The sequence below is a fragment of the Eublepharis macularius genome, chromosome 7 (assembly GCF_028583425.1).
Source record: "Eublepharis macularius isolate TG4126 chromosome 7, MPM_Emac_v1.0, whole genome shotgun sequence".
Classification (NCBI taxonomy): Eukaryota; Metazoa; Chordata; class Lepidosauria; order Squamata; family Eublepharidae; genus Eublepharis; species Eublepharis macularius.
Window position 1 is genome coordinate 138373356 of NC_072796.1, and position 26182 is coordinate 138399537.

Here is a 26182-nt window from a genome sequence, read left to right on the forward strand (position 1 = left end):
CTGGAGAGCCAAGTTTGATTTCCCACTCCTCCACTTAAAGCCAGCTGGGTGACCTTGGGCTAGTCACAGCTCTCTGGAGTTCTCTCAGCCCCACCCACCTCACAGGGTGTTTTGTTGTGGGGATAATAATAACTTACTTTATAAACCACTTTGAGTGGACATTAAGTTGTCCTGAAGAGCGGGATATAAATTGAATGTTGTTATTGCTGTTGTTGTTATCATCATCATCATCATCATCTTATATACGTAAGAAGCCGATCTGAGAATTTCAAGAAAAATGGAAAGTATTTTTGACTATATAGCTGAAAATTAAGAATAATTGCCCTGACCTCAATAGCCCAGGTGAGCCTGATCTTGTCAGATATCAGAAGCTAAGCACGGTCAGCCTTGGTTTGTAATTGGATGGGTAGACCTGCAACAAAGTTGCAGGGTTGCGGAGGCAGGCAACGGCAAACCACCTCTGTGGTGGTTTGCCATAAGTCAGCTATGACTTGAGGGCACTCTCTACTACTACTATTATTAAGAATAATCAAGAATAAATTTAAATTAAAACAGAAAGCATTAAAAAAGAAAAAAAAGAAGAGATTGGCAATATATATTTATAATAAAATTAGAAATGAAGTGGAAATGATAGAATAAAGATATTTAAATAGAAGTGAAAAACCAAGAATATATATAAGCAAGTTCTATATAGATATATGATTTGATTGATGACTATAAGATTTAAATGATTATAGTTTATTTTTTATGTCTTCTTAGTATGATTCAGATTATTTATGTATGGCTGTGATGATTGTGCCCTGACATGGATAGCCCAGGTAAGCCTGATCTCGTCACATCTCAGAAGCTAAGCAGGGTCAGCCTTGGTTAATAATTGGATGGGAGTCCTCCAACGAAGACCAGGGTTGCAGCGGCAGGCAATGGCAAACCACTTCTGTTAGTCTCTTGCCAGGTGAGCGAGTGAACAAACAAATGAACGAACAAATGAATGGGCTCCCTGGGAGTTACTGGTGAGCAAGACATAAGCCAAATCACTGGCTGTTCGAGCATGCTCTTGCTTGTTAGGTCTCAACTGTCCCTATATTTTCTAAGATACAATTTGTTTTCAGCATTAGGAGACTTTAAAATCTAACACAAGAGTTATATGATTTCTGGACTACTTGGAATTGTAAAGTTTTGTTTTTAATTTAATCAGTATTCATAACTAGAGGCGTCTTTTGAAGGACAACAATGTTTTCCTCGTTATGAATTAGCTTTAGTGATCACGATGTGTGGAATGCTATATGAGCCCCCTTTTAGCTTTCACTAACTCCAGGGCTTGTCAGAGAAGAGGACATTACACATCCCAAGCTCGCTAGTGAATTCTCCCTAAAGCAAGTTTCAGGCTGAACCTAAAGGAATAAATATATTAATGCCATGCCAATCATTCATGGACTGATTGCCCATCCAGTTTAAGAGATTTGTGGCAGCTTTTGCTATCCATTTACAGTTCTAGTCTTGCAAGGATGAAGGAGGCAGATCAAACAATCTCCCGGAGTGTCTCCAGAGCTCTCTTCTTGCTCTTCAAAGCTGCCCCAGGGGAGGAAGTGACACACTTAAAGGAGGGGGGTTGCAAAGAGACAGCAAAGGTCTCTCAATACATGACACATCTGGCCCCTTTCTGTTCACTGAGTGGAAGAATCAATGGGATGTTTTCGGAGAACTGAGTAACTGTCCCAGCTGTATTTTAGACAAATTATTGCTAAGGAACGGAAAGCACTGCAAGAGGTTTTCTTCACTTTGGTTCAATTATTTTTGTAAAAAAACATGTTTATTGGGATGGAAGGAAGAGGTTAGCCTCATATAACATAGCCCCAGATCACATAGGCACCAACAGAGGTGCCGAGGAAGTCTCTGGGACAATAAATCAATTTGGTAACAGACACTAGAAGTAAAGAACAGTAACCTAGAGAGTTACAGGTAACAGTAGCAAGGGGTTTCAGGACCCAGGAGAACACAGGAGTTAGAACCCAAACATAGAGAAAGGAAATTACTGGGGTCCAATGGGACCTAGAAAAAACTAAGGCCAATTACTATGATATAATCTGCTTATGGCACTTCAGAAGGAAAACAGAATTATCTTCTTTTGTGATGTCTTGATTCATATGGTATATGTGGTGAGCCCTGCATGTTTCTCATTGGGCCCTGCATGTTCTTATCTATACAACTGGACTGACAGCTGGTACCATTCAACTGGGCCCAGCTTTGCCCAGAGGCTGGAACTGTGCAAGGAAAGACTGCCACGGGGAGGCATGGTAGAAAAAGATGACTGGGAGGTAGATAAGGGTATGTTGGCTGAAAGGTGAGAGAAGGAATCAGGAAAGGGAGAGAAGCTATGAGAGTTATCAGAGAAGGGAAAAGGAAATTGTGGGGATAGGAAAATGAGATCCCCCCCCCTCGTCCCAGTGGGTCCCTTGCTTTTCTTCTCTAATAGTCGTATTCCAATTTCAGGCACAGAAGGGACCTTCCCAAATTCTGTAACTTGCAGTCTTTGAAATGAAGCTATCAGTAACTAGACGTGGGGTTCCTGCATACAAAAGACGTGCTGTACTCTTGAGTAGAGATGGGCACGAACAGAAAAAACCCAAACATGATGTTCGTTGTTCGTTTCCATCCATGAACAGGGACTCATGAACAACCACGAACATGGCCCTGTTCACGAACATGTTCATGGTTGGCTGTTCGTGGGGGCCAGCAGGCTCTCCTCCAGCCATCATCCAAGTCAAGATCCCTACCGCACCACTGCCAGAAACCTGGCCTGAGCAGGCACCAGGAAAGGTACCAATAATAAATAATAGCTTGGCCCAGAGCCTGGCAGCAGCCCTGGAACTTGAAGGGGCAGATCCCTATCCCACCACACACAAAGAAAATTCAAGCTCCAATGCACTCTCTCTATCAAAATGCCAACAGCAACTGTCTCTCTCCCTCTCCACTGTCTGCAAAGTCAGAGCTGGGAGCCCCCTTCCCCCCTGGTCTTTGCTCCCTTGTTATAACAAATTTGGAGGTCCACACTTGAAAGGAAGACCTGCCTATCAAGCAAAATTGTGCTTAGATTGGGGTTTCCAGGGCAACAGCAGGAGTTCAGACAGAGTTCAGGCAGTCCCTGCCTCCGGTTGCCAAGGGAATTGATTGCAGGTGCCAGACTGTCTGGCTTGACGAACAGCAACGAATGAGGCTTGCAATGACCACCTGTTCATTTAGAATGGGGCCTCATGAATAGCTTGTTTGCAAAAAGCAGATTGGGCTGTTTGTGGCTTTTTTTTCTTCGTATTGCTGTTCGTGCCCATCTCTACTTTTGAGCCACAGTCCTTCCCCCAAAGCTGGCTAATGGTCAATCACAGTGCTTATTTCTCTACTAACAAAAGAAGAAGAAGAGTTGCTAGGGATATTGAGATACAGAGGGAAAACTCCATCCTTCTGACCAGGATGGAGTTTTCCTTTATTTAAGTCAACATATACTGATAACGAGAGCTTGTAGAAAGGAGACAAACTCCAGCCATTATTTAATGATCTACACATTTATGGAAAGGGATCCAGAGCATAAAAGTGAAATTTTCTCCTGCTTTTCAAGAACGTTGCAAGAATGAATGCAATGGGAACTCACCTGTTTTAGTCTACAGTTGTGCCTTTGAACCATTATTACTATTACTATTACTACTATTTACATTTCTAACCCGCCCTTCCTGCAAGCAGGCTCAGGGTGAGGTACAACAGTTATAAAAATACAATAAAATATTAAACAACAATTCATAAAACAATTGTTCATATTATAAAATCAACAAACAGATAATAACTGTCCCAAGACAGGATCAATTTCAGATTCCTGCCCATCAACATACAGGGGGAAGAGGACAGATAACATCCTGCAACTCATTCGTGGGTCAGCTAATGAATGGGCACTACGCAGCCGGCCAGTGGACACTATATAAACCCACACTTAGTGGGAGACCAGTGGGAGGCTCAGGAAGGATTTCATGCTGGCCTCAACCATATGCCTGGCCTCAACCATCTCCGTCTTACAGGCCCGCCAAAATGATAGAAGATCCTGACAGGCCCAGGTGTCCTCAGACAGAGAGTTCCACCAGGTTGGGGCCAGGACCAAAAAGGCCCTGACCCTGGTCGAGGCCAACCAAGCCTCCCTGGGGCCAGGGACTACCAGCAGATGTTTTTCAGCTGATCGGAGCGTTCTCTAGGGCACATACAGGGAGAGGCGGTCCCTAAGGTATGCTAGTCCCAGTCCGTTTATGGCTTTATAGAACCATCTAGTTGTATTAGAACCCCACAGCTGAAAAAAAATCCATGTGAAAAATTTACCTGGGCGTTCAATGCTTGACAGAAACTGTGATGATTATGACAACAACCAGGAGAACAACCAGACCTGTTGCGATGAAACAGCACTTCATCTTCCTGGCTCGTCGCTGAAAGATGAAGCAAAATGAGAATATAGTCAAGACACGGTCCTTGGCTTGGAAGGCTGCAGACATGGTAACATAAGGAGTAAAAAGGGAATGTCTCATATCTGGGACAACTGGAGACCTGCTTAACTTGTTTAGATAAATAAGGAGAGAAAGGAGACGTGAGACTCACAGCTCTTGGTGTAGGCAAGTAGGCAATCCTACTTCTGAAAATGATCCAGAAGTATGTGCCTCATTTGACAGCCCCCTTTTTTGCTTCACCTCTATATGTGCAAAATTATCGTAAGCCCTATCACAAAACTGTCAACCAATATGAACACCCTCTCAATGGAATATACAACTCAAGGGTCATATCATTTGCTTAAAAAGAGTTTCAGCAATTAACATTTTATGAATATCCATGAGTCTGGAAACCAAGCTACAGCTGCTCACAAAGACAAACAACTATATGAGGCAAGCACTACACCCCTTTCCTAGAAATTCTTCTCCTTCCCAAACTAATTAGAAAATTATATGCCTTCATGAAACAATTGAAGACAGAAAAGGTGGCACTAAAAGGTCATATGGCAAAGTGGGAACAAAACCTGGGGCATGGCATAGGTTTGGAGCAATGGCTACAGATATGGAGAACAAATATCAAAATAACAAAATCAGCCACCTTCAAAGAAAACCTATATAAAATGTTCTACAGGTGGTATGTGACACCAGAAAAATTAGCAAAGATGTATCACGAAGCACCCAATAAGTGCTGGAAGTGTAAAGAGAAAACCAGCACCTTTTTCCATATATGTAAAAAAGTGAAGAAATATTGGAAAGGGATACATGAATTGCTGCAAGAGGTGCTAGAAATGAATATACCCTTCAAACTGGAAATGCTCCTACTAAATATAATGCTAGAGGAGATAAATAGGGAAAATAGATATTTGATAATCCATATAATAACAGCAGCAAGAATTGTATATGCCAGATATTGGAAAAATACAGATATACCAACAAAAGAAGAATTGACAGAGAACATCTTAGAGACGGCAGAAATGGACACATTGACAGAATTAATAAAAGAAAAAAAACAAACATGACGAGAAACAAAAATTGGCCCCGCTCTATAGATGGGTTGAACGGAAGTACAACATAGGGACATAACTGTATGTTAGCAAAACACAATTAAATGAAGGAGGAAAGAAAAAAAAGTACTAGAATTAAAGGAAGTAGACTTACAATGATAATAACTTAGTGAAAAATAATATGACTATGATGGAATTTGTAGAGACGAAATGAAATGCATGGCATGTATCTCATAACCAAAAAACGTAAGATTTTTGATTAACTCTGCTATCGGAATAAGATGGAACTAAAAACTAATAGGAAAAAAGAAAAAAAAAGAAATTCTTCTCCTTCCCCCCTGCAACTTCACTCCTGTGGCTGCTCAGATGTGACAAGGATGTTGCCTGGCAGGCCAGGAGGAAGAAAAAATCTTCCTTCACCTTGGGACCTCACCTGCTCCATCACTGAGTGAAGATGTCAAGCACCTGGGAACTATCCTACCCAGGTTGCACATGGTCCCTTTGTGGACGATGGAAAAGGTCGGGCGGTAGATCAGGAAGACGGAAGGAAGAAGAGAAAGAAGGAAGGAGACATTTCTTTGTCCTGAGCATTTGACACAACTTACCTTTGTTTGTATTGTCGAAGGCTTTCACGGCCGGAGAACGATGGTTGTTGGGGGTTTTCCGGGCTGTATTGCCGTGGTCTTGGCATTGTAGTTCCTGACGTTTCGCCAGCAGCTATGGCTGGCATCTTCAGAGGTGTAGCACCAAAAGACAGAGATCTCTCAGTGTCACAGTGTGGAAAAGATGTAGGTCATTAGTATCTACTCAGGAGGGGTGGGGTTGAGCTGAGTCATTCTGTAAGAGTTTCCCAGGGTGTGGAATGCTAATGGCGGGAGGCTTCACTGAATCCTGAGGAGGTTCTTTTGCATATGGATTGGTGCTTGATGTGCTAATCTTCTCTGCAGGGCTATTGTCGGGTGTGGAGTGTTTTGTTGGCCTGGTGTTTTTCAGAACTGGAGCCCATGCTCTGTTCATTCTTAAGGTTTCTTCTTTCCTGTTGAAGTTTTGCTTATGCTTGTGAATTTCAATGGCTTCCCTGTGCAGTCTGACAAAGTAGTTGGAAGTGTTGTCCAGTATTTTGGTGTCCTGGAATAAGATACTGTGCCCTGTTTGAGTTAGGCTATGTTCACCCCTCCTGAGTAGATACTAATGACCTACATCTTTTCCACACTGTGACACTGAGAGATCTCTGTCTTTTGGTGCTACACCTCTGAAGATGCCAGCCACAGCTGCTGGCGAAACGTCAGGAACTACAATGCCAAGACCACGGCAATACAGCCCGGAAAACCCCCAACAACCACCTTACCTTTGTTTGTTTGGTTGTTTAATTGTATTTATAATAATCTACAGATGGAACTCTCTGGCGAGGGAAGTGATGCTCTGTATTCTTGGTGTTGGGGGGGGGCAATCAGTGGGAGGGCTTCTAGTGTCCCTTCCCCACTGGCAGATCTCCTGAGGACACCTGGATTTTGGCCACTGTGTGACACAGAGTGTTGGACTGGATGGGCCATTGGCCTGATCCAACATGGCTTCTCTTATGTTCTTACATTCTTATAATCTGCTCTCCCTGCGGCAGGCTCAGAGCAGAGCAAAACATATACCATAATAATAGAATAAAACATGATAGCATAAAACAACATAAAAATACTTATAATACAGATTACTAAAAAACAGGAGCACACATCATTACACAACCCATTCAAACGAAACCCATGGGACCAGGTGGCCAGCTGATGATGGACAGCAACGGCAGGAGGCCAGTTAGGTGGTCCATCTGCCTCAGCAATCATATGCCTGGCAGATCATCTCTGTCTTGCAAGTAAATCCTGCTGGGCCCAGGTCTCCACAGACAGAGAGTTCCACCAGGTCAGAGCCAGGACCGAGAAGGCCCTGGTCCTGGTCAAGGCCAGGCGGACTTCTTTGGGGTTGGGGACCACCAGTAGATGTTTGTCTGCTGAGCGGAGCATTCTCTGGGGAACATATGGTGAGAGGCAATCCCACAGATATGTTGGTCTCGGTTTGCTAAGGGATTTCATCACACCACTGCAATAGCAGAAAAGTAAGCAAACTGAATTGGGCTTGAAGTCAGGGCGTGGTTTTCTGGAATCCTGTCGTGTTCCAGATGATATCATTGGAAGTACCACGAGGATTTGTCCCCCGTTCCCAAGAGCCAAGTTCTGGGCAACCCAAACTCTGTTGTGTTATGTTTATTCTGCCCTCCATCCCCTCTTCCATCAGGTGTGCCCATAGCTAGTGTTTGCTGGGTACTGAAGGAAGCCAATGAAAGAGAAACTTCAATTCCAAAGATCCCCCCCCTCCCAGCTGTTTTCCAATATTCCATTTGTGTTTGATAAGATGGCTGGTCATGTACCCCATCATTTCTGCTAAAGGAGGCAAGCAGGGGACGCTATGGAAAGAACTGAGCAGGCTGACCTTTTAAAATATGTACAAATTATAATGTGTTGCCCAAATCTGGCAACCTTTAAAGAGAAGCTTGCTTAAAATGTAACAATGAATTTTTCTATTAAATAGCAGCAGTGCAGCCGGTAAAGGCCAATGACATTATTAACTACTTTTTGGGTTTTGCTTGACGGGGAGTATTTATTTAAACAACAAGTAAGCAAGTGGTTCCCTTACAATGCCATTCAGCCCGATGCAGCGGCTCTATGTGAGCATGGGAGTCCTGCCGAGTTTTGCATCTTGGCTTTGACACGTCACTCTGGATAAGCAACAATTTCCATAATTGAATGGTATTCGATATGACCGCACTAGGGAAGTGCTGAAAGTTTAGGCTATTTTTGATAAGGCAGTTATCAAAGCCACCACGGAGAAAGCCCACCTATGGGCTGCTGTTGATTTCGCCCATGTGTAGGCTGGCACCTGCAGGAGACCTTGTTCAATCTAGTCTAGTATCTGGGCCAAGCTACACATGACGAATGACACTTGAACGACAAGTGGACTGAGTGGAGGGCAAGTGAACAGGGAGAAATACACTTGCCGTTCAAGTGTCATTCGTCACTTGTAGCTTCGCCCTATGTTACTTTATTCGAATAGAGGGAAGACCATGGATACAAGGGCAATAAAAGCCCAGACTTAAGGGTGCTCCACTGAGACAAACCCTTGCTAGATACTGGGCAGGCGTTATAGTTATGAGCTATAACCCTGTTCCTGGCACTGAAGGGGAGACCCCTTTCTACCCACTTCCTTGGCCCTCTATAATCCCCAGATCTCTTGAGTCTGAGCTACACATGACGAAAGACACTTGCCTGGCAAGTGGATTGAGTGGAGGGCAAGTGAACAGGGAGAAATACACTTGCTGTTCAAGTGTCATTCGTCATGTGTAGCTTGGCCCTCTGTCTACAAAAATGACAGCCACTCACTTCTTGGAAGTATGTTTGTGTTTGCCTACAAGAAGCTTTCCTAAACTCACCGAACTTGTAGACACGTTTAGAATTTAGAGAAAGGGTAGTGAGTGCAAAATAAATGCAAACGGGAGTGTAGTGAATCACAAATTGATTGCCTCGGGGAATGAAATTGGCTCTTTGATTTTATGAAGAAAGTTTATTTGGTTTTGGAGACCAAAGAAAGGGGGGAGTTTTATTACTGAAAGTTTCTTGCAATCGGAATTGGAAATGTTCTCAGCTTTTATTTATTTTAGTATTTGTTTATTTATTTATGCTATTTCTAGTCTGCCTTTCTCACGAGACACAAGGCGGATTACGCAGTGCAAGTCAATAAAACCAACAGCTAGGACACTCAATAAACTGTGCAATTACATAGGCAAATGCAGAAACTGAAGACATTTGAATACAAGCAGAAATCTGATACGGAGTTGAAACAAAGTTGAAGCAAAACATAGATAGTTAAACATGACATATTAGAGCCAAAACACACGTTAAGAAATACCCAGGTTCAGCACGTGTTCTCTTACCTCAAGGTTTGCCGGGATCTGTAGGCGTCCTGGAAGCTTAAAGTTTAGCATTTACAGAGCAGCAGGGAGGGAAATACAGGCGCCTGTATTTCCCTTCCCCTTCCTGCTGCTCTGTAACTGCTAAACTTGTTCTCTTACCTCAAGGTTTGTTGGGAAGTGTAGGCGTCCTGGAAGCTTAAAGTTTAGCATTTACAGAGCAGCAGGAAGGGGAAGGGAAATACAGGTGCCTGTATTTCCCTCCCTGCTGCTCTGTAAATGCTAAACTTTAAGCTTCCAGGACGCCTACAGATCCTGGCAAACCTTGAGGTAAGAGAACACGTACTGAACCTAGGTATTTCTTAACGTGTGTTTTGGCTCTTAAACAGAGCAGAAACTGCTCTACACCAACCTACAGTAACAGATAGTATACGGTAGTATAGTATATTGTCCCTATACCTTTACCAATGAATCTCTTCAAACAATTTCCTTAGAGCACACACTTATTCGCTGTTTAACCCCCCCCCCCCCCGAATAATACAGTTCTGCACAGATTGTGGACGGCCAGGAGAATGGGAAACTGCCCCCCACCCCCACCCCCACATCTTTCAGGCCATTCCATAAGGAGAGGGCTACAACAACATTCAATTTATATACTGGCCTTCAGGACAACTTAATGCCTACTCAGAGCATTTCAGGAGAGCCAGTTTGGTGTAGTGGTTAAGAGCACGGGACTCTAATCTGGAAAACTGGGTTTGATTCTGCACTCCTCCACCTGAAGCCAGCTTGGTGACCTTGGGTCAGTCCCACCTTCTCAGCCCCTCCCATCTCACTGGGTGTTTTGTTGTGGGGATAATAATGACATACTTGGTAAACCACTCTGAGTGGGCATTAAGTTGTCCTGAAGGGTAGTATATAAACCAAATGTTATTATTTACAAAGTGTGTTGTTATTATCCTCACGACAATCACCCTGTGGAGGGGGGGGGGGCTGAGAGAGCTCTGAGAGAGCAGTGACTGACCCAAGGTCACCCAGCTGGTCATCCAGCTTCAAGCGGAGGAGTGGGGAATCAAACCTGGCTCTCCAGATTAGAGTCCTGCTGCTTTTAACTTCTTTACCAAAGTGGCTCAAAAAATGTGCACGTATGGGCAGTTGTTGATTTTGCCGATTTGCAAGGTGGCATCTACTGATGTTAATTTTAAGATGGGGTTTTTTTGCAAGAGTTCCTCACTTTACATTTTAACTCATTATAACTGCCCATTGACTTCTTTGTGAGACTCACAGTCTGATATATGCTGCTTCACACCCTGGCCTTCTGGCTTCTGTATGCTGAGCCTGAAAAAAAAGGTGAGGGGTGCCCATGTATTGCTCCCTCTTCTAAGTTCTGGGGCAGCTGGAGGCCCTAGACAACTGTAGGGGAATTGGTGTAACAGCTTGCTCCCTGTATAATCACAGAGGGAGGCTGCCAACCCTGAGACATGAGAAAATCTATGGTGAAGCTGAAGGCTATGATTAGAAATGGGCATGAACCCAAAAAAAATCCAGAACCAGAGGATCGTGGTTTGGTGCAGACCACGATCCCGAATTTCCAAACAGCAACAAACATGTCCCGTTCCCAAACCCGGATCGTGGATTGTGGAAAACGCAGTGGGGCGTGCCGCTGTTCCCAGCCCATGGCTATTTATAAGCATGGGTCCCATTCAGCAATACAGGAGGTCTGTGTTTGGCCGTCAGAGCTGCCTATCAGGGTTTGCAGGGATGAGATTGGAGTGCCCATGGCTACAGAACACCCCTTCCCCCCTCTCCCCTGAGTGTCTTCTCCCAGCTTGTGACTGCTTTGCTGCTCCATGGTTGGAAGGAAGCCCTGCTGATCAAGGAAAGCTGGGCTTCCATTTGGGTTTCCAGGGCGACGGAAGGAGAGCAAACAGAGCTCAGGCATTCCCCTGGGTCTGTTGCCAGGGGAATAGATTGCTGGCACCTGAGTGTCTGGATCCCCGAATCGAGCCTGAATGCCACGATCTAGGCCTCTCCCGACTGCTGGATCGTTGGCCGTGGATGATCACGATCTGCCAGGTCACGATCACGTGATCACCATTTTTGTGGGTTTTTTACGTTCGTAATGTGGATCGTGCCCATCTCTAGTTATGATGCACCTGCCTGGGATATTAACAATTTGAGATATGCAGATAACACCACGTTACTGGCAGAAAATTGTGAAGACTGGAAACAACTACTGATGAAGGTTAAAGGAGAAAGCGCCAAAGCAGGATTACAGCTGAACATCGAGAAGACAAAAGTAATGACTATTGAGGAATTATACAATTTTAAAGTTGACAACGAGGCTATTGAAATTGTTCAAGATTTTCTATTCCTTGGCTCAATCATCAACCAAAAGAGAGACTACAATGAAGAAATCAGAAGAAGATTGAGATTTGGAAGAGCAGCTGTGAGAGAGCTAGAGAAGATCCTTAAAGATAAAGATGTCTCTCTGGGGACCATGATCAAGATAATCCAAACTATGGTATTCCCCATTACGATGTAGGGATGTGATAGTTTGACAGTGAAGAAAGCTAACAGGGCAGAAAATTGATTCATTTGAAATGTGGTACTGGAGGAGAGTTTTGCAGATACTGCGGACAGCCAAAAAGACAAATAAGTGGGTATTAGATCAAACCAAGCTCCCTAGGAGCTAAAATGGCAAAACTGAGGCTATCATACTTTGATCACATCATGAGAAGACAAAATTCTCTGGAAAAGTCAATAATGCTAGGAAAAGTGGAAGGCAGTAGGAAAAGAAGAAGACCCAAAATGAGATGGCTTGACTCAATAAAAGAAGCCACGCCCTCAAGTTTGCAGGATCTGATAATGATAGGATGTTTTGGAGGTCTTGACTTGATAGCACATAACACACAGGCCTGGGATAAGCTTGTTCTAACTGGCAAGTAATGAGTGACTTGAAGTTACCAGTTTTCCCTCCATCCTATTCGCGGACATTTGGATTCTTATGTGCAAGACTCAAGAAGTGAGCAGGTATTAGATAACTCATTGGTGGGTACCGTGTTCAGGACCTTTGGCCAACCTTATAATGTACAAGAATTACTTGATTATGACCATGTACATCCAATTAAATATAGCCATTTTCCAGCTGGAATAAGACTCTAGGTCATCTAAGGATCCAGGCAAGTTTTGAGGCAGTGAACTTGTTGAAGAGCAAACTTTCTCTCCATCTCAACAAGATACTTTAGTTATTTGTGTGTGTGTGGGGGGGGGGGGAAATGAGGACAGACAGACTGACAGTGATTACCAAATAAGCGGATTAGAAGCTAAAGAGGAGCTCTAATGACATAAAGCAGTCAGCAATATATGACAGTCTCAAAAAAATTAATATGGTAAGTATGAGGGATAAGACAACCCAATGGAAGACATATGATGTGTACTTAACATTTCTCACATGGAATTCAGATTTAGATATAAGTAGCTATTGCAGCTGCTGGAAGAAAGAAAGTGAAGAAGTCTGAGTAGAGTACCTAATCCATGCTTGTGACCGTTCTTAACAGGAGAGAGGCATAAATCAATCAATGCTTTACTTTATGAGCAGAGTTGGGATTCCAAGACTGATCTAATTCACAATTAGTGCATTAGTAAAGAGCAAGAGTCCAGTAGCACCTAAAAGACTAAAAAACTGGATTCTTGCTCTTTTCCACTGCTACAGACAGACAAACACGACTACTCGTCTTGATCTATCTTCATAGACTGCACCATAATTAGTGCATGCAATCAGGGCCGGCGCCACCATTGAGGTGGTGAGACGGGGGCCGTGGGGGCCGGAGGGGGCGCCAGAGGGGGCCCTGGGGGCGGAGGCGTGCATCCAGCGCCACCGCCACCACCTGCCCCCGGGCGGCCGCAGCAGACACAGGCCAGGAACGACATGCGGCCGGGGTGGCGTGTGGCACGCGGGCCACCTCCTCGCTCCACCCCAGCCACCCACCGGCGACACTGCATGATGAAGTCATCACGTGGTGATGTCATCATGCTGTCCATTGCGCGCGGACATGGGCGCGCGCATGAGGCTGGCCTCCAGCGCCAGAAACCCTGGCGCCGGGGCTGCATGCAATGATGGACTATGCAGAGATGGCTAAACTAATGTCTTTGATCAGGGAAAAGACACGAGAAATATTTGGCAACTTGGAAGCCCCTTAGAGACTTCTTGCGAGAAACAGAAAGAAATGAATTAACGATTTGTGCTTTTGAAGATTAGGGAGAGGGAAAGAATGTCCTGCTGAAAAGGAGAAATATTCATTTATGATAACTTTAGACTTAGTAAATAATATGTAATATTTGTATAGCTCTTCAAAGGGAAAATTGGTATGTATTCCTATTTAATCTTTATTTTTTAAATGTTCTTCCTTTTTTTCTTTGTCTTTTAGAAACATTGGCCTGCAGACTCACCTGGGGGTCCAGGTTGCAGGTTGTGCAGGGGAGGAGGGCGAGGATGGCATGGTGGCCGCCATATTGTTGAGAGGGGCGAGGAAGTGCGGAGGGCCTGGGAAGCACTTCCGTGAACATCCGCTGCAAGCCCCTGGTCAGGGGAGCTGCTCCCTGCCCCTCAGCACTTGGCTCTTGGCTGGCATCCCCCCAAGCCCTCACTTTTGTCACAACTTTGGAGCGAGCAGGCAGATTGGGCAGTTTGAGCCAGTTTGGTGTAGTGGTTAAGAGCACCGGACTCTAATCTGAAGAGCCGGGTTTGATTCCCCACTCCTCTGTTTGAAGTCAGCTGGGTGACCTTGGGTTAGCCACAGCTCTCTCAGAGCTCTCTCAGCCCCACCCACCTCACAGAGTGTTTGTTGTGGGGATAATTACAACATACTTTGTAAACCTCTCTGAGTGGGCATTAAGTTGTCCTGAAAGGTGGTATATAAATTGTATGTCATCATCATCATCATCATCATCATGGGTACCGATCCGTTTGGGGGCAACAGGGCCTGCAAGCTCAGTTTCCCTATTATGGGGATCCCCTTAATGGGTCTGGGGAGTGACGTATGGCAAGTGCATGCCCCGCCCAGAAGGTGTCAGATCTGCCTCATTCCCAGGTGGCAGGGGATGATCCACACAGGGGTATTCACCCACATGGCATCCTATTGACTGCTATCCCATGCTCCCCACCCCTCAGCAGCAGTCTGAGGGGGCGTGTGGGTTATCAGCTGGCAGGCAGGTCAGTCGACGCTCAGACCAGTGCCCTATGCAGCACCAATGCTCTCTGAGCTGTAATTTCAATTCAGTTGTGGCCTCTTTCAGCTCCAACACTGTTGTCTGCCGCTCTCCTCCCCCATTCAGCACTAGCCTCCACTATGTCCTTTTTTCTTTCATATATATTTTTTTTAAATCACCCTTAAGATTTTAATAAAACCCAATTTAAAAAACAACAACACCTACGGCATGTAATTGCCATTCTTGGGTTCACCCATTTAATTTTCTTGTACCAATGAAGATTCTTCGCACGTGGCAACCGGATTGCCTCATATCCCTGAAGCAGAACTGCCAAAATAATGCAAAATGGCCAATTCTGCTCATAGGGATTGGGCCAGAACTCTGTTCTGCAAGCAGTGCCTTTAGGAATTCAAGCGGTAGAGGAAAGTGCTATCAAGTCATAGCTGACTTATGGTGGCCCCTGCAGGGTTTTTTTAAGGCAAAATACTTATAGGTGGTTTGCCGTTTCCCGCCTCTGTGTAGCCACCCTGGTCTTCTTTGGAGGTTTCCCCTCTAATTACTAACCATGGCTGACCCTTCTTAGCAGCCAAGATCTGACGACATAGGGCTTGTCAGGGCAGGGATCCAGGTGGGTTTTCTGCAGAAACCTCGGCCATGTTTCTACATGCTCCATATTTATGAATATGGACTGTCTTGTGGTAGAGGAACCTACGTTTATATGATACACTGGACGCGACACCATTTATTGTATTGCTCAGTAAATTATATTCCCACAGTGTGGGAATAGACAATTGCTGATACCCACATGGACACTGAGAGATCTCTGTCTTTTGGTGCTACACCTCTGAAGATGCCAGCCACAGCTGCTGGCGAAACGTCAGGAACTACAATGCCAAGACCACGGCAAAACAGCCCGGAAAACCCACAACAACCATCGATCTCCGGCCGTGAAAGCCTTCGACAATACATCAATTACATTCCCGTTTATTAAAAAAAGGAAAATCTCAAACCATTTGTAAAATATTTTTCGGGTCCCCAGTTTTCTCTCCCGTGGGGACTTAAGCAGCTTATCATATCATTTTCCCCCTTACACATTCTCATCTTAACCTACTTCATGTCGGGCTATGGATGACAGGATACGGCAGACAGATCCCTGTACCATTGCGACAAGAAGTCCAGGCTCTTGGTGAAATGGTTTTATTCAGAAATCAAATCATTTCCATATATATGTCCATAGGATTACTCAGAAGCCAGGTAAGCATCTAAGCAGTAAGAGCGACAGGAATAGTAACATGTGAGAAGATCCTTCCTCTTAACCTACACGGCTGCTCCTTCCCTCCTCCCAACAGTAAACAGGACTTTTGGCACACATATTTGTACTATTGCGTCGAGACAGTTAGAAAGCAAGAGATCAAAGTCGAGACATAGCAACGTATGGGAGTGAGTAGTCTACAAGGTCATGAACACTGGAAGTTTCTACAGTCCATTAGATAAGCACCTGCAAGCAGCCTGTGAAAGAGAAGAGTTATGGCATTGGCAATAGGACATCAAGTTACAGTATGAAACATTGGTTCAACGTTAGCATTGGCATGGATGGGGCTCAGACATGACATTTCAGAGCCTTGCTATGAGAATAAAAAGGGGGACAAGAGAGGATGTAAGTTTCTCCACATCCCCACTGTGGAGAATGGCCTGATACAGATGAAATAAAACAAATAAACTAATAAACTTTGGAGTCATGTTTGCCTGGAGTATGCCAAATGCTAGAAAGTTGCCGTAATAAGCAGTGTCATGAGGCGAGTTTGTTATCCTAGACTTTTCTAGAGCTCTCGTCAAAGAATCAAAATCCAGCGAACCTCTGAGAAGACACATAACATGCATTTCTACCTCTTCCCGACAAAAGCTAACATTTGTTTAGGGAGGGGGGAACCTTAGGTGAGGGACATCCCCAGCGCCCATCTCCTCTGCTGTGAATTAATTAAACAATTCTATTAACTAAGTTTCCACTTCTGACACTTGGCAGCTGACATTAATTGGGCCACAATCAAGATAGTAATTCAGGTTAATTAGATTCCCACTGTCAGTCGAGATCAGCTTGCTTGAATGTGCTGCTGTCATTTAAGAATAATGAATCATGGATGGCTTTATTGGACAGCGCCGTTTGACAGCTGATGGCACGGGGAGGCTGGTGCTTTGACGAGGAAAGTTGGCGCTCTTCCTGGCCGAAGGGAGTTCTTGCCCGAGTCCCTGAGATCCGAGCAAGTCACACCATGCATTGAAATGCCGTAAAAGAATGAGATTTTCACACTCTCTTGTGCTGGAGACAGACACGTAATCCCGATTTCTCAGTGTTAACAGTGACAAGAAAAGTACTGGAGCTATGTGGGATCTTTAAGTACACGCTTACTCCTTGGCTGCTGTTAAAAAGGGCTGAAGACTCAAGGATGCTACAGCATCAGGAATCATGTCTGCAACTAACCTTAAGTGACAGTCAACAACAACAACAACATTCGATTTATATACCTCCCTTCAGGACAACTTAACACCCAACTTAACACCCACTCAGAGCGGTTTACAAAGTATGTTATTGCGAAATGGTTACTTTCCATAATGTCTAAAATCAAATCCCTTGGTATTGACCTGGATTCTTTAGCCAGCTCTGGGGAAATGGCCATTTTCTGGGTGATCCGATTTGGGACATCGAAGCCCAAGTAATCCATGCTGGCTGCTCTGGAGTACACATGATTCCATGGCTCAGTATCTCTCCAATCTGGTAATTCCCTCCCATCGCAGAGCCTTCATGTTAGCCAGGTTCAGCCTCTTTCCCTTGGCTGTCTCAACAGGTAGATACAAAGGTATTCCCTATAAAGAAAGAGTTTGTACTTGCTCCTACAATGAACCTGACTCTGTGCAACATATCCTTCTTCGCTATCCTCAGTACTCCTCTCTGCGTTTCTACCTGATCTGCCCCCTTCTGCTTTCTTCAAAGACCATGATAGCTAACGAAACTAATTTCTTGCTATCTGACAATTCCCCCGAAACCACTGCATCTGTTGCCGAGTTCCTAGCTCATATATGTAAGCTAAGAGCACGAGTTTATAATACCTAGTGCTTATTGTACATTTTCCTTTTTACTTAGTGTGATATTACTGTGGGTTCTGACCAGTGGGGATCCCTTATTTTCTGTGCTATCTATCTATCTATCTATCTATCTATCTATCTATCTATCTATCTATCTATCTATCTATCTATCTATCTATCTATCTATCTATCTATCTATCTATCTATCTATCTATCTATCTATCTATCTATCTATCTATCTATCTATCTATCTATCTATTTTCTTCTTTTCTTCTACTGTATGCCAATAAAGGTAATTGAATTGAATTGAATTAGGTTATTATTATCCCCACAGCAATCACCCTCTGAGGTAGGTTGGGCTGAGAGAGGTCCAGAGAGCTGTGACTGAGCTGTGGTCACCCAGCTGGCTTCAAGCGGAGGAGTGGGGAATCAAACCCGGCTCTCCAGATTAGAGTCCTGCTGCTCTTAACCACTACACCAAACTGGCTCCTTGTAACGGGTAGCCTGTACTGCAAATGAATGAAGAACTCAAAATTCAGGGCTAAAAAAAAGGTAAGCAGAAGGAAACATACGGGTGGAAGACTGGGGGAAAAGTCAAAGCAGAAACCTTTCTAGATATACACTAACACTCTCGCAAAGTAATTCGTATAGGAGCCTGCAAAAAACTGAGGTTCCTCCACAATCCCCTCTTTTTAAATCTCATGTCTCATTGCTAAACAGTGAAAAGTCTGCTTGGAATTAATTGTGGACATGAAAGCCACAGAACCCCTTTTTTGGGCAGAAGACTGCCCTGCCATCCCTCACCCTCGACCTCTGTGTCTCCCCTTCCGGAGCCTTTGCCCTGTTGAGACTTGGTTAATTCGAAGTTTTAAGCAGCTATGGCAGCAGGGCAAAATCTCCAGAAGGGGAGACAGTCTGGCATGCCAGAGGCAGTGGCGGGCTGTGAGGGAATCCATCCCCTCTGGAGCGATCTCCGCCGGCTTTGTCTTTCAAAACTACACTTCCTGGCTAACATTGCCTCTCCCAACCTTCAACAAACACACACTCAGGTGTCTCATGTAGAGAGACTCTCAGAGCTAAACTACAAGAGATGAATTACACAAGGACGCTCACGTGAAGGGAGTTGCAGTGTTAGCCAGGAAGCTGAGTTTTAAAAGACAGATCCAAAGGATCTGTCAATTTCCCCTCTCTACAGAGCATCAATGATCACTTTTCAACGGTTTATTTCCTCTTCAAATCCTAGAAGGGGAGGTGAAACTGACAGAGCCTTTGGGAGGCAAAGATGAAATTAACAAACTCTCTGAGGAGTGATCTTTGCTGGCTCTGTAGAGAGGGGATATTGACAAAGCCTTCCGATCTGTCTTTTAAAACTCAGCTTCCCGGCTAACATTGTGACTCCCTTCATGTACTCTTCCTTGTGTAATTCATCTCTTGTAGCTTAGCTCTCAGTGATAGGACATCTGCTCTGCATGCAGAAGGTCCCAGGTTCAATACCCGGCATCTCCAGTTAAAAAGGATTGGTAGAGTAGTAGGAGATTCAAAATACCTCTACCTGAGACCCTGGAGACCAGCTGCCAGTCGGAGTAGATAATATTGGCCTTGATAGTTTAGTGGTCACATAAGGCAGGTTCGTGCGTTCTTGTAAGGTGGAAAAAGAGAAGAGTTCCAAGAATGGGTTAGCTGAAACTGGAAGGAGACAAATTGGTCTCTTGGGATCTTGGAGAACAAGATAAATTGGTCTCCGGGGATCTCCTGCCTGTTGTATGAGTGCTTGTTTGTGCAGATCTGCATAGAGCAATTTTATTGGGATTTATCACGCTCTGTTCAGATGTTTTTTTTTAAAAAAAAATATCGGTATCATTTAATTAATTTGGTAGCAACTTCCACTGTGATGGAAATCGTTACTGCATTTCTACCTGACTGCAGTGAAATGTTCAGAAACAAGTGATCTGGCCTACCATGTTTCAGGCGCATGTGAGGAAGTTTCCTTATTTACACCCTCTCTCAAAGAGAGGCACATGGAGACATAACGACGATATTTCTCCTCTGCACTTTCCCACTCCTAAAACCCTAATACGGGTACTAAACATAGCACATGCATGCACACAAGCAGCCAACACAAGAAGAATTCATTTCAGCATGTTCCTCCCGTATTGCACAAAATGTCGGTTAATTTTGGCATCCACCTCTGGTCTCGGAACTATTGGCGATACCCGCGAGGACAACTAAAGAAGAGGTTAAAAGCGCCATTTTGGAGGTCCATCGGGCTTCTTCCAAATATGCAACAAAGCGACAGCTGCCTCGCGAGATCATTATTGACTTTTCATTTAAAAAGATTCGGGACACTATCCTATATAACTCATACAATGCGGATTTGGACTTTATGGGTCTTAAAGTTAAGATTTTGAAGGACGTTCCATTTCTAGTCCAGAAAAGACGTTTTAAATATAAAAAGTTCGCAGCTCTTCTGAGGGACCAAGGAATAAAGTATAAATGGTTACTTCCGGAAGGAATATGGTTTAGACATAAAGATCAAGCCCATAAGATATTATCAGAAGATCAACTAAAGGATTTTGAGGATAAAAACCCGGAATTCCGCTGCACCAAGAACGAAGAAAAGGAGAAGCCTGAGGGGGGGGAGGAAGAGAATATTGCAGCTGCGGTTGCACAGAGAGAATTGCGTCCGGGACCTAGAAGGGGGAGGAAAGTTTAATTAGAATGTGAAATGTGTATTTTGTATGATTAACCACCCCATCATCATTTTATTGAGCTATTTATTTCCATTATGGCAGTATGAAGGGAAAACATTGAAGTGTAGTGTTGAATGTAGTTTATCCTTCCCTTTATGTCCCTTTTTCCTCGCCCCTTCCCTTTCTCTTCATCCTTTCCCTTCCCTTGTGATAGTCTTGTGTAGTGTTATTGTAGTGTTTTGTAGTATGCTGAAAAATAAAAAAATTATAAAAAAAAAATTTTTTTTTGGCATCCACCGAGGAAACAATGAGCTTCTTTAAAAAAAATAAAATGCTTCAAAGATGGAGAAAAGCAAGATAAGGTGCTGCGGAACGTTCCCAACATGCAATATTTGGAGAGGGAAAAAATATACTCAATCTGACCCCAGCTGTACATCTGAATGTGCGGATTCATGCATAACTGTGCCTCCAGTTTTAGACAAGGAGAAAACGGGTTTGAACATGTGCCTCTCAACTAGCTCGCTTTATGTGCTTTCATTTATGTGTGTCCTTAATTGCTGGGTGATGAAAGCCTCATGGGGGAGAAGAAAAGACATGAAGACCAGAATCCACCTTTGGAGCGGTCCTTCTCTCAGGCAACAGAGTTGCCATTTGCCTTACAGAGGGTCCAACAACCTACTGCGGTAAATTTAAAGACACAGTACCGAAATATAATCTAAATATACGAAGTCTTTACATAATATAGTTAGTGACACACAACATAGGAAATAGGTGACGATAACACAACACAGTCCTCAGTCCCCCAGTCAATTCAAATTAATAAGGTTACCCACATGGGAGCAGAGAAGAGAAATTTGGATGAGAGTTTTGTCTTGTGAACTAATTCTGACTTTATTGCGGGTTATCAACACTCTTGACAAAGCGACATCGAAACAGGAGTCCAGCTTGCGACCTGTTGAGCTGTTGATAGCTGGGACTGCCTCACAGCACGGCTGGTGCCTCCACCGTGGGATACATTGTCAGGGAGCCGATTCTTCGCTTACCTGAATATGGGAATCCAATTGGAGATTTATGGAAGATTTTCCTTATTAATTTGAATTGACTGGAGGACTGAGGACTCTGTTGCGTTATTGTCACCTATTTCCTATGTTATGTGTCACTAACTATATTATATAAAGACTTTGTATATTTAGATTATATTTCGGTACTGTGTCTTTAAATTTACCGCAGTACGTTGTTGTCCTTCAGTCTTGATTGGCTACATGGTGCCCTTTCCTTGTGCTTACAGAGGGTCCAGACAAAACCTCCGACTCTCAATACAAAAGCTTGGTAGCAGGGAATTTGGATAACATCGTAGAAATCATCCTTTCTAACTCTCCCACCAGTGCTTTGCCTTCTCTCAGTGAGCACATGCAAAGCATTTGCCTGCTCCTCCAATCGAGCATTTGCCCTCTTATGCAAATGGCTCAGGCAGAGAGCACCCTGACTTGATCACCAGAAAGACAGCCCTTCTCAAGCCGGTGAATCAGCAATGTGATTGTGGAAAATACCGTGAAAGCAATCAAGGATGCTGCTGTATGGTATAAATATGGGCTAATTGTTCTGGTTGGACAATGTGCCTATGAAGCACATATCTACTGAGTCACTCTGTCCCTTTACGGCTGTCAGTCCTTGGCAAGTAAATCTCCAAGTTCTCCACAGCAATCACACAGGTGATTTGGTTGAAGTAACTTTTATTAGAGATCTATCAGGTTCAAGGTGCTCAGACAGTGGAATTGGTAGAAGTGACATAGTGAGGGAAATCATGGTTTGTTATAGGTTAGTGTCCAGCCCCCAGATTAGTAGCCTGTTGAAATTCTGGCGCGAATGCCAGAGACAAAAAGTATCAGAGTTTAGACTACGATAGACAACAACAGCAAGTTGGGTATGAAATCATCCCCGTTCTCAGGGAAGATACAATTCAGACTAGCTGCATCTGGCCTCAAGGCCATTGGCTAAAGAAGTGAAAGTGTTTAACTTCAAAGGAGAGATAACACACTGAACTTCCACATAACAGGCACTGAAAGGTACTCAAAACTCTCCATAGTGTCAGAGGATTAATAGGTTGCACATAACATACACATGGCACGTACTACAGGCAGGCATACATGACAACGGCCCTATTCTACCCCTCACTGACCTATTTAACAACAGCAGGGAAAAATAGATACTGCTGTGCTGAGAAAATATAGCATTGGCATGGAGCCTTACTGGAAGTCAGAGGTAATTTCATTTGGATTAGTAACTCTTCTGAGGTTATCAAATGGTGTTTGGAGTGGATTTTGATTGGTTACTTTTCAAATGCCAAGCACCTCTAATTGTTTGCTTCCACTATACACTGTATTTGAAAATAAAGACACCAAAAATCTCAAGAATGATCATATCCAAAAGAAATTAAACAAGGGATGATCGTGAAAGGTTATGTGTGTGGATGTCATGATTAGTTCCTTATTCTCCTTGCCTTCAGACTTAAACCTAAATTGAGAGGTATAGTGTACAACCCAAGAGTGGATTTTTCACACTGCTAAGCCAAGCAAACAGGTCACACGGTTTAGCAATGAGTAAGTTGGCAACTGGTGGGATACTTCCCTGAGAGTTCCCAGCTACCCAGCAGTGATAATATCATGTCACTGGCAAAGTGCTAGCATTTGCCCCAAACTTCGTAATTTTACCAGAGAGTTTTGAGTGAATGCTAGACCGTTGTCCAATGCGATGATGCCACTTTCAGATCACACCAGATGTAATGGTAGGGGACACCAGTTGTCCCCTACACATTTCCTCAGCTGGCAGAGGGTGAAAGTTCTCCTGACAAAGTGGCAGTGAACCATAAGAGGAGGAAGGAAGGAAGGAAGGAAGGAAGTACACCAGTTCTTTGCAAGTTTCCATAAAAATAATTGTTATGAGTTAAAGACAACATTGTGTCAGACAAATGTTCCAACAAGCTAGAAAAAAGTTTCCATATGGAAGTCCCATGGATTCTTTTCACAAAAATCTCTGTAATTGGGCTTTGCCTTGATGAATTAGTTTTTCTTTCCAAGAGGTCTACATTTGCTTTGATTAAACAAAGACTTGTAGATATTGAGATCCAAGAACTTAGGAGCCTTGCCTCTGGTAGATGTTCTCCTCTGAGATGGGGGATTTCCTCTAATGGTTCTTTGGCAGAGTATTTTTCTGGTTTGACTTCCCCTCACCTTTGGAGAGCATTTATGTTAGCGCGCTTTAATGTTCTTCCTTCTGCAGTACTCCACGGGAGGTTTAAGAAAATTCCTTACTCCACAAGGTATTGTGCCTGTGGCTTGAGGGATATAGAAAGGACTGAACATGTTCTCCTGTACTGCTTATTGCGTTGTGATATTCGAGCTGTTTATCTAGAACGTTTGCTTCAAAGCATATAACACCATTCTTACGCAAGCTGCATTGGTTGCCAGTGGAGTACCAGATCAAATTCAAGGTTCTGGTATTGACCTATAAACCCCTGTGAGGACTGGGACCAGAGTATCTATGGGACCACCTCTTCCCATATATTCCCCAGAAGACACTCCAATCAGGGGACAAACAGCTGTTGGTGGTCCCTGGCCCCAAGGAAGCCCGCCTAGCCTCGACTAGAGCCAGGGCCTTTTTGGTCCTGGCTCCCACCTGGTGGAACGCTCTGTCTGCTGAAATCAGGGCCCGGCAGGACTTACTATCTTTTTGCCAGGCCTGCAAGACAGAGTTGTTCCGCCAGGCATATGGCTGAGGCTGGGCCTCTGCCGGCCTGGAAAAAAACGGGTGTATAAAACCCTCCCTGTGAAGGCTGTCCACCACCTTGTTTTAAATGTGTTGTTTTTAATTAATATGATTTTTTAATTGTATTTTTAATATGTTGTTATCAGCCCTGAGTCCGCTCGCGGGGAGGGCAGAATACAAATTTGAAATAAATAAATAAAAATAAATAAATAAAATAAAATCACGAAGGTCAATTGGATGACAGTAAGACACACCTTTTACTATCCACACATAACCCTGCGATCATTGAGTCTGTGCCTAAATTTCGTTGTTGTGCATCGAAGAGGAGAAGAATGATTTAAGTGATGGGGCAAGGGAAGTGTGAAAAGGGGAGAGGGGGAAAGGGTGTGTGCAAACATCAAGAACTGCATTTGGAAGCGAAGCAAATATACTGAATCAGAAAGAGAGAAAGAAGCCCTTTCCTTACCACTTGGGTGTTGTGCTTTTCTTGGCTAAAAGCCTCATTATTTCTGAATAGATTTATCAAAAACATATTTCCTATGTAAATATATTCACAAAATATGGCACTCGAGATACTTCTATTTGTATATGTTTAGACTGCGTTTCAGATCAATTATTCAGGCGAAAAAAGTATCCAATTTAGAAAGATGTGCCTGGGCTGTGTTTATTCTGTAACGAGCGTTGTCTCCAATGGCACTTTTTAAAGAAGCGGATGACAAACGTTGTAATTTTTTAACAAATGGATACATCCCACTAAGGAAGGGGGGGATGTCAAAATCATGGCTCAGTGTGTAAACTCAAAGTGAGAGCTTAGCAAGGAATTAGTGCTACAAGGGAAATACATTAATTCCAAAATCAAGGGAGCTATTAGACTATTATGAATGCCTCTTTATCCATACACAAAACCACACACATACACAAATACATATAGAAGGAGAGAGAGGAAGAGAGAGAGATTATAATTGTATTAATGTAAAGAAAGGGGTATCCCCAACAAATGCAATTCCTGGGTGCCCAGCTTTGTACATCTCTGATGCCTGGAAAACTTGCCCTGGGAAAGATGAAGCAGCCAGAAATGTGGGAAGAGAGGAAGTATTATTGGCTTCTTCATTTACATTCTGCTTTTCTCCTGGGGGGGGGGGACAAAGTGACATGTCCTTCTTTCCTCTATTTTAGCCTCACAGCAATCTTGTAAGGTAGGTGAGGCCTAGAGAAAGTGACTAGCCCAAAGCCACCGCAAAAACTTTCATGGCAGAGTTGGGATTCGAACCTGGATCTCCCAGATATGAGTCTAGCACTCTAACCACTATACAATATTGGTTCCAAGGACGCTATTAACACGAAACAGGTCTCATTTCTCTCACACCCCCTCTGGATGTTCTCAAAATTTGACAAAGTCCTCTGAGGCCCCACTGAAACCTGCTCTCAGATTATGATGGGATAGGGTATGGGTATGGGGGAAGGGACAGACCTCAGTGGGGTATAATGTCATAGAATCCACGTTTCAAAGCAGCTATTTTCTCCCGGGGATCTGATATCTGTGGTAATTATAGGAGATCTCCTGGCTGTACCTGGAGGCTAATACAACACAAGAGAAGGGCACCGCGTAGTAAAAGACAGAAAGCAAACAATAGACCTACCGCGATCAGGTCCAGATGACCCACAATATTAACAAGACACTGTACAGCTGTTAAATAACATGCATATGCCAAACACTTAAACAAAATATATCACATTTATCTAGAACAGCTAGGTGTTCATGCATTCGATTTACAAGCAGCATATATATCAATACTAATCCACAATCAATACAATGTATTAATGGCAAATTCAAAGCAAAGCCGAAAGCAAGCCGACGAAGCGATGAACCCCATCGTTTCGTCGGCTTGCTTTCAGCTTTGGGCTCCTGGAAAGGAATATAGAGGAGAAGAGAGCTTGTTCTCCGTTACATTTGGACTTTTGTTTGCCTGG

The 26182-nt window shown here is 43.8% G+C and overlaps 1 protein-coding gene across 3 annotated transcripts in view; it reads right to left on the reverse strand.

Moving 5' to 3' along the window:
• The window catches only part of TSNARE1 (t-SNARE domain containing 1), a 635428-nt gene that overhangs the window by 75366 nt on the left and 533880 nt on the right, over positions 1 to 26182 (reverse strand). For all 3 annotated transcript variants that reach the window (XM_054984298.1, XM_054984299.1, XM_054984301.1), the window contains exon 12: positions 4354 to 4457. In XM_054984298.1, coding sequence (XP_054840273.1) covers positions 4362 to 4457 — 96 coding nt within the window. In that variant the 3' untranslated portion in view covers positions 4354 to 4361. The remainder of the gene's footprint in view (positions 1 to 4353; positions 4458 to 26182) is intronic.